The sequence below is a fragment of the Labrus mixtus genome, chromosome 1 (genome assembly GCF_963584025.1).
Source record: "Labrus mixtus chromosome 1, fLabMix1.1, whole genome shotgun sequence".
NCBI classification, from domain to species: Eukaryota; Metazoa; Chordata; class Actinopteri; order Labriformes; family Labridae; genus Labrus; species Labrus mixtus.
The window spans coordinates 19,561,169-19,570,402 of NC_083612.1; the positions used below are offsets into that span (position 1 = coordinate 19,561,169).

At 39.5% G+C, this 9,234-nt stretch overlaps 2 protein-coding genes across 2 annotated transcripts; both read left to right on the forward strand.

Moving 5' to 3' along the window:
* The first annotated feature begins 846 nt into the window (after positions 1-846).
* On the forward strand, positions 847-4,200 carry terb2 (telomere repeat binding bouquet formation protein 2). Its single transcript, XM_061044246.1, has 7 exons — positions 847-1,054; positions 1,165-1,246; positions 1,337-1,476; positions 1,764-1,825; positions 1,907-1,980; positions 2,068-2,141; positions 3,459-4,200. Exons 1-7 carry the CDS (start codon positions 991-993, stop codon positions 3,569-3,571), a joined length of 609 nt encoding a protein of 202 aa, XP_060900229.1. The 5' UTR covers positions 847-990; the 3' UTR covers positions 3,572-4,200.
* Positions 4,201-5,340: 1,140 nt separating this feature from the next.
* sord (sorbitol dehydrogenase) lies at positions 5,341-9,013 on the forward strand. Its single transcript, XM_061037163.1, has 9 exons — positions 5,341-5,507; positions 5,621-5,654; positions 5,967-6,131; positions 6,400-6,559; positions 6,719-6,837; positions 7,308-7,373; positions 7,513-7,691; positions 8,289-8,410; positions 8,542-9,013. The coding sequence occupies exons 1-9, from the start codon at positions 5,454-5,456 to the stop codon at positions 8,705-8,707; spliced, it is 1,065 nt and encodes a 354-aa protein (XP_060893146.1). The 5' UTR covers positions 5,341-5,453; the 3' UTR covers positions 8,708-9,013.
* The last annotated feature ends 221 nt before the right edge of the window (positions 9,014-9,234 follow it).

Below are 9,234 nucleotides of genomic sequence, written 5' to 3' on the forward strand. Positions count from 1 at the left end.
AAATTGTTGAGTACGTATATTGTAAATTGTCACACAAACACACACCAGCCTTTAAATCTTTCATTTGGTATGCCATTCATTTTCTAATTTTCAACACACTCATGTCACCTGGTGGGTATGGTAAAGACAGTTCTGGAGGATGTAAATCTCAAAGTGGATCTAATCCTTTTCACACAGGGACTTCATTATATGATCTTAGAGTAGATAAAGTACCTGACATCAGATAACACAGAGGCCTACCTTGGCTTGTGGATGACACAGTTGATTCAGAAACATCTCTATTTGAAGGTTAAGGAGAAGGGCTGCTCACAATGATCTTCTTTGGCTGTCTGTTGAATCCTCATTTATTTCTCTATCCAGGGGCGCCATGTCTGAGAAGGTCACATTGAAGAAACCCTTGTTATACACAGAGTATTTTCCAACTAAAAAAAAGACGTGATTCAAATGTTAATAGGGCAGTAAAGCAGGAAACAAACCCACATTTTTACAACCAGTCAAAGAAAATCCTCTGATCATCACCTCGCTTACCTTATCATTAACATGACTTACATTGTTACTTTCAACAAAGGAAATTATGTTTTATCATAAAATTGATTTAATAATATAAAATAAACTATAACACATTTGGATGTATTTATTGTAAATCATTGTTTTCTTCTAATTTTAAATCTTAATATTTCTCTAATATGTCTTTGCAAAGGTTTCAAGTAGACAGCTTAGGTTACATTTAGGTTTGTCTATAAAAAAAAATTCTGGCATTGAAATGCGAATTTACGACCGTATCCCACAGCACTTAAATGCAGCAGAGTTAGAACTCAAGAGTTGAGTTAATGTTGGACAGGAATCACAACAGGCTAGCTTCAGAGATATCACTTTTGCCAAACTTGCATGCTGAAGCTAGCTAGATAAAATTGACCTCCATTGTGAACTCGGATCAAAGGTCTTGACTCAGGCTTAGTTAACAAGCTGATAAGGACCGTAGCTAAAGTCATGTTTATGAACAAGTCCGCCTGGTTTTCAAGCAGTGTGCCTCAGACACGTCAGAACATTTGGAGTAAGTGACTTATTTTCAGGTCAAGATTTATACTAGAAGCTGCCACTAACATTATTTCTAGATGTCATATAAGTAACTGTATAAAGTAGTTATTATATATTTTCTTGTAGTTTTGGAAGGTGGGATCATTGCTAATTGGAGAAAAGCGGATTACCTTTTCAGTGAAGATGCCACATGTCCTGATACTCAGAGGTGAGAGTGATGAAGAAATGAAAGCTTCATTTGTGAGTCTTTAGCCTTTTTTCCCCCCCTCCAAACTACGATTCCATTTGTGTATTTCAGGATATTTGAGAGCAAGGATTGCCTCTGGAACAAGGTGGTGGTTTTTCACAGCTTGTTTCTGTCCGTCTGTGAGATGCGCCAGAGTGTGAAGTCAGTGTGCGTCGGTCATTATGTGCTGCCTCCAGCCTCGGTGCAGGAAGGTACTGCAGAGTCAGTGACTGTGGTTCAATAAGATAGGGTACTTTTACAAATCCGCTGTGACATGCTAAGATAAGCCTGAGAGGTTGCAAAAATAATTAAGAAAAGAGAAATAAGTGGAACACATTTCTACAAAAAAATAATCCATAGTTAGTTTGACACTTCAGGACTAATCTCTAATTACTCTATAAGAAAGTCAAAGCGAATAACATCAGACATCATTGAATTATTATAAGTTTCACAAAGAACAATTTTATGACTAATACTTAATGTTTCTCTTATATTTCAGAGGTGAGAGGAGTGGTAGGGCGATTGATCTGGGAGAGTGAAGTCGAGCAGCCAGTAGCCCAGGTAGGCACACCATGTGATGGAATAAAGCCGCCCAGCAATACAGCAAATCATGTATTTTATTGCATTCTCCATTAATTAAAGTTTGTTAAACAGCGCTCCCATAAGAGAGGTAGCTGCAAGAGTGAAGATGAGTACAGTGAAGACAGCAGGAACTGGTATGTTAAGTTTCCACTGTGAATGTTTTGAAACTAGAACTCCTCAATTGAACTAATTCACACCTTTTGCTTTTTTTTTTGTTGCAGTTCTGAACCATCCGACACAGACTCATCTGAAAGTGAAGTATGTGGCCATGATCAAGATAGAAACAAGCTAACAGGTGCGACATTGATCAACAATTCCTGTGGGGTCAGAATGTCTAAACTTGTTTCTCTTACGCAGTGTTCATTTTGTCAATGAAAATGTTGACTAAAAAAAGTCTTCGTTGACATACTTTTCTTTTCTTCACCAAAATGAGGCAACAACATTAAAGCTAAATATATTGACAGCAAAACTTTTGGGGAAATGTTTCATAAAGCCATGATGAATAAACAGAGAAGAAATAGTTAGCTGTGTTTGAGCCAACAACCAAGTTTGGTCACAGTTGACATCCTTAAAAACAAAACAATTATCTGCTACAAGTGCGCTGCAGGTGATTCTCACTGTGTCCGTGTGTCTTTCTCATTGTTATGGGATGACTTTTTTTTCCCCTGCTGTGTGTCAGTGATGAAGCTGAATGAAGCAACTGCTGGGCAATGACATCTTAAAAACAGCAGCCAGTCTTGTTGAAAGGAAGAGGAGAGTTTACCTGTGGACACGTTTATTCAAATCGAACAATAGGACTGAGGGGATAATTCACTATAGAATAGATTATGGCAGCCAATAGCACCATGAATTGTGCCTAATTTACTCCCGCTATCTGCTCCGTCTCGAGGTCCAGTTACAGCATATTGTGCTGATGATGCTGAGACTGAACCCTTAAAGATTAGCAGCTCTGTGGTGTATGCTCTTGTTTTACGTCAGACTGTGGAGGGTCACCTCACCCCAAAACTCACTAATCCCCAATAAAAATGATCTGCATGGTAGGAGGCAGGACTTGTGTTAAAATTACATTAGCTAGTAGCATTTTTCACATTTCCTTTTGTTAGTACTTAGTAATTGTGACTTGGGAGAAACATCTTTATGAGTCCTTAAAGAAATAAACTTTAGCCCTTATCCTGACGGAGCTCACTTCTGTCTACATTTAGATAATGAGCTGTGCAATCCTTTAATGAATCAGGCCCCGAGTGTCAGTTTTATTCAGCTGAGTTGACTTTTAGTATTCTCACTTTTCATTGACATTTTTACAGCCAGGATAAATATCTTCCTGCAAAATCAAAGAATCAGGAAACTGTCTGAGAAATTGTAACTAAAACAGGGACTGAGATGTGACCAAAATGAAAACGGAGTTCCATTGATTAAAAAAAACTAAATGGAAAAGACTAAAATGTGAATAAAATCAACTACAATTTTCTGAAAGCAACATCAACTAAATTTAAATTCCTTGTCAAAATGAACACTGCTACTGAGATAATAATATATTTGAGTTGTTATTCACTGCGTTGGTAAACATAATCCCTTTTCCTGTCAACATTACACATTACTATACTTACTGCAGGGTACATCAGCATGGACAATCTGCAGAAATATTCAGGTGATCTGCATGATTTTCATCCCGGATGTTTCCGATGCTCCAACTGTAAAACTCGTAGCTGCTTGCAGCACGTGTGAGCAAACATGCACCGAGAGAGAGAGAGAGAGAGCTTCTTCAAAATGGACCAGGTTTCAGTTTTGCTGTCCATGTGGCAAGCTTCGTGTCGTTTGTTTATAAGTTTTGCATTCCTGAGCTGAATCTGCATATTTGATGCAAATCAATTCAATGACATAATACATTTGTGAAACATTCATTTCATTGTGTCAAGTTATTGTTCTACCTATCCATCATTGTACTGTAACTAAATATTACTTCAGCCCTATTTAAGGAGCTCTATGTAACTCTGACACCTAGTGTTTGACATTAGTACTCAAAACATTAGAGAGAGCTGTCCCCCCCCCCCCCCCCCCCCAGCCCCCGCCCCTTTTCCCCTTCAGTCAATATCGGAAGCTTCACTTTATACAGCTCTGCATCGGTCTTAAAACTTTCTGCGTTCTAACCTCTCCATTTTACAAAACTTCTCCAATATTTATCCTAGTTTTACCACATTTCTGGTCATGGAGCTTTCTAGACGATGCAGAGTCTTTTTAGGTTGTGTACAATCAGTTATCTGATCCAGTTTGCTTGCCTGCTTTCATCACTGCAACACCTGTTGGTTTGCCGTTTGCCTGGCTCACAGAGGGACGTCCATGTGGGGGCGCCTTAAAACCGCCCAACCTTCTCTGGTCAAAACCATAGACTGTCGAAACAGAAACAAACCATTCAGCATCCCTTAATGTCTGATAATATAGTGAAGTCATTTTATGATTTAATTCAGTTACTTTCTTACATATTGGACCGTTAACTAAACTCAGCTTACAGGCTATAAGTTGGACTGTAGGCTAAAGAGTACTCGGGTTACAAATTAAGCAAAAAGAGTTAGCCTGCCTGTAGTTGTACTGACCAGAATGTCCAACAGTGCTCTTTATTAGTGAATGTTTTGTAACTGTAAAGTGTAGAGATGGAGAGCAAAGCAGAATACCCTTCACATCACTCAGTTGAAAAGAAAAACAAGGGCCATAATCTGAAACACTCAAAATGCCTTTAATAAGGTCAAATGAAAAGAAAGTAGTGAGTAAAATGTTATAAAGTGCCAAATGTATTTCAGAGAAGAAAGAGTTCAATGGAGAACTGAATATTGAGGCTCTGTCTCAGTGACCCTTCTCCTTACCTTATATGTTGGAGAAATGAGAAATGAGTCTTCACCAATTTGATTACCTAACAAACAGGTAAACAAAGAACAAAATACAGCCTCTGCTTCTTTTTTTTAATATAATATTGACTCCGTCTGACTGTCTATTCTGTGGCAAGAACCCCTAGTTTTCACATTCTTCCAGCAGATGCCCTACACCTTATTGCCTCACCTGAGTTAGTCTTCTAAAAGCCTTACTTTTCTGTTTGAACGCTCAATAAACTCTGGAGTCCTGTTCCCATTAAGGGCCAGCCCACTAAAAATCACTGTTTATTTAAACTTTGCTCCTCACCTGTAAGAGACTAGCTCTGATTGTTTCTATTGGACAAGCTCATCAGACTTCGTGCACTGCGACTGAAGTTAAAAGGGAGTTGTGAATTTACGTAAAAGGCATATTGACAATGCAGGCTTAATTACGTATTTTTATCAAAACTGAAAAAATGTGTTTCCTATGTATACACATTATATATATTTTAACTAATATTGTAAAATGTCTCTGTGAGGTAATTTCCACCCCTGCAAAATGGACTGTGCCGCGGTTTTCGACCAATCACGTCCTTTGTTTTGGTGCCAGCCCCACTCTTAGGAAGTCATGTCGCTGCTGCTACTGTCTGCACTTTGACTCACTCAGAAGAAGAAGAAAAACACAGTCTGAAGTTTGACTGTAAACGTGGACGAAGTATTTGTCGGACTCATCAGCTCGTTGTCTGCTCGCTGCTACGTCGGTCATGTCGCAGGACAATCTTTCCGTGGTGCTGCACTCAAAAGGAGACCTGAGGCTGGTAGGGGACCGACACAAACCTGCATCATTGTCAAGACATTTTAAAGTTAAAATCTGTATTATATCAACTGACTGCACTTTTTTTCTTTTTTTGATTTTGTCAATTTTTCAAAGGAAAATCGACCTATCCCGGAACCAGAACCAAATGGTGCAGTATGACATATTGAATAATGAATAGGCTACTTTTACATGCATTTCAAAACATTTAAATAGCCCAATTGAAAAAAACAAAACGCATCCACCTGTTTCACTTGCGTTTAACAGTCTGTTTATCAGTTTCAAGCTTCTGTATGTCGAATTGAGTTACACCTGCACTGCTTCTGTTTAACCTCTTATTCTCTTTCATTTCATTTAGACTACAGAGAAACCAGTCTTTGCTTTTTGGGGGGGTATTTGAAATGTGCAGATGAATCAGAAGGTCATTTTAGCATGCCTGTGCTTTTTTATTTTTTTTCCTCAGAGGTTTTGCTCCAGATGCACTCTGTGGGCATCTGTGGATCAGATGTTCACTACTGGCAGAACGGCCGAATTGGGGACTTTGTGCTTAAAAAGCCGATGATACTGGGTCATGAGGCTTCAGGGCGGGTGGTGAAAGTTGGAGCCGCAGTCAAGCACCTTAAAGTGGGTAAGTGGGGGAGGAACGTGGGTGTGGCAGAGCAGTGATATATCAAATGTAGTGTGTAATGCACACATTGATGCACTCTCCCATTCTTTTGAAAGGAAAGTTTAAATGGGAGTTGTTTTTGTTGTCATGTCTGTTATGTGTCATTTTTAAGGTTTAACTTAATCTTAAAAAAAAAGTATGATTTAAAAAAAGTTCTACCTTAGTCACACGATGATATGAGTTATTATGGCTAACTGTGCTTTTTAAACTTCACCTCATGTTTTTGCAGGTGACAGAGTGGCCATTGAGCCTGGTGTTCCCCGTGGCACGGACGAGTTCTTCAGAAATGGACGCTACAACCTGTCTCCTACCATCTTCTTCTGTGCCACACCCCCTGACGATGGAAATCTGTGCAGATACTACACTCACAGTGCCAACTTCTGTTACAAGTAACAGTTTGCTCAGGATTTTATCGCTTTGCCACACCAGTGATTACCCAATAAAATCTCCGCGATCTCTTAACTGCCAAAGGACTCTCTTGCGTCACAATTGCGTATGTCCTTCCCTGTCTTTCTTCTTTTTCACTCTCACTATTGTTCACTGCTCAGGTTGCCCGACAACGTAACATTTGAGGAGGGAGCTCTAATTGAACCTCTTTCTGTGGGGATCCACGCCTGTCGCAGAGCTGGCGTTACCCTCGGCAGCAGCGTGCTCATCTGTGGTGCAGGTAAAAACAATTCAACTTACATTTAAAGAAGGCTTTTGTACAGCACAAATTTACACAACAAGATTCTTCAGAGTATTGTGCAATCAAGTATAAAATACATGCCTGTACTGAAATTAAACAGCACGTCTCTACAGGTAAGGAATCTGGTTAAACACTCATTGGTTGTAGTTGTGAGAATCATACTGACTCAACAAAACCTGAGTGAAAAGCTTGTGAACCTGAACGCATCGTGTTAGAGACTTAATACTTAACAAACCCCTCCTGTTGTGAAAACAACACTTCAGACAGCTGTGTTAAGCTGCACCAGGTGAAACAGTGGATGTTGCTGATCATGCATTATGTCTATTACAATGTCTAAGAAGTGTTCATAGTCATGTTGTAAGAATACACCTTGAAACATTAGATTAGTGGATATTTACAAACCTGTCTACAGTTTAAGGAATCTTGTTGATTTCTCCTCTTCCCACCAGGACCAATAGGGTTGGTCTGTTTAGTCGTGGCCAAGGCAATGGGGGCCTCACAAGTCGTCATCACCAGTAAGACACAAGCTTTATAAACATCCATCGAAACTGAAAGGTCCCAGAACAGAAAAACATGAACAAAAAACCATTTCGGTTGCATCTTCTCTTCAGTGGTTCATTCTTTTCTCTCTATGTCCACCTCTCCTGTGCTCAGATCTGTCCTCAGAGCGCCTGGCTGTGGCCAAAGAGTTAGGTGCAGACTTCCAGGTGACAGTGACGAGAGGAGACGCGCCCCAGCAGCTGGCTCAGAATGTAGCAGACATGCTGGGCGCTCAGCCCCACATCACTATTGAATGCACCGGTGTTGAGAGCAGCATTCAAACTGCCATCTATGTACGTGATTATGCTCAGTAAAGACCATTCAAGGACATTGTCAGAATAATAAAGCAGCTCTGCATAAACTACATACAATAGTACATTCACTCAGGTGCTGCACTTACTTTCTGCTCTGGAGTATTTGTAATTTGCTCTATTATTTTCATTCAGTGCATTCGTTACCTCTTAAGGTACTTTTTACTATCCAGATCAAGACTTTTCAAAGTATTTTGCATTTTAATAGTTTAAATAGCTTAACAGTAAATCAAATATTTAAAATGGGCTCAACCTCGCAGCAGGCACTCAAGTTAAACATTCATTTCATGATAATACTTCTGCAAAAAAAAAGAAAAGAGTCCATTAAATATTCAAATAAAATGTCTGCAGTGGCTTTTTAAACTTAAAATAAACATTGTCTGGAATAGTTGTTGTGATGGGCATTACATTGTAATGGAGTATTTTAAGAATGAGGTATCACTGTTTTACTTAAGTGAAGAAGCTGAATACTGTCTCCATTGCTTGTAAATATGATGCTATATTTTTTTGAACTGTAAATCAAGCTGCAGACTATTTGTAGATAAAATGACCCTTGATTGATATATTTTTTCCCGTCAGGCGACTCGTTCAGGAGGAGTGGTGGTGCTGGTTGGTCTCGGCTCTGAGATGGCCACTGTTCCCCTGATCAATGCAGCTGTAAGAGAAGTGGACATCAGAGGTGTTTTCCGCTACTGCAATACGTAAGAAATGACCCCTGCAATGCCTTTCTTGAACTCTTAGCAGATGTTTTCAAGCAGAATAAAAGACAGCTCAGTTATTCTGTATCTCAGAGATTGATCTCTTAACTCAAATGTTTTTGTCTGCCTTGCAGCTGGCCGATGGCCATCGCCATGTTGGCTTCAGGTAAAATAAATGTAAAACCCCTCGTGACCCACCGTTTCCCTCTGGAGCAGGCGGTCCAGGCCTTTGAGACCACGCGTCAGGGTCTCGGGATAAAGGTCATGTTAAAGTGTGACCAGACTGACCAGAAACCCTGAACGGACCCGCTGCAGTGACAAAACCTGACCAATTGAGAGCAAGTCAGCATAACAGATAGAATCCACACACTGGACTTTGACCTAAAGAAAGATAACAGATGGAGCTCAAAGAGACGCACTACCTGCAGGTCGGACCTGTTGTAAGCATTAAGTGGTACGAGTAATTATTTAATTAGGGACAACTTTGTTTGTTAATCAACACTTTAATATTTCATCTTAGCATTTAATGAATTTTAAATGATTGATGATTTACACGAGCACTGTAGACAAAGAGAGGCCTTGAAAAATAAAGTTAATTTAACAAAATGTTACTGGTGCTGTCTTCATATCTTGTTTTCACAGTACTTGCATTACCAACATGGAGCCATTAGGGGGAGCTAGATACTTGAAGTAAAAACGACATAGCAGTATTTTTATAATAGTGGAGGGGGGTAAATAGTATATATGTGTCTTTAAAGTGAAGGTCAACCTGAAGCCGACTCATCAGACTTATTACTATAGTGTTGTAAATTAATAAGACATTACTT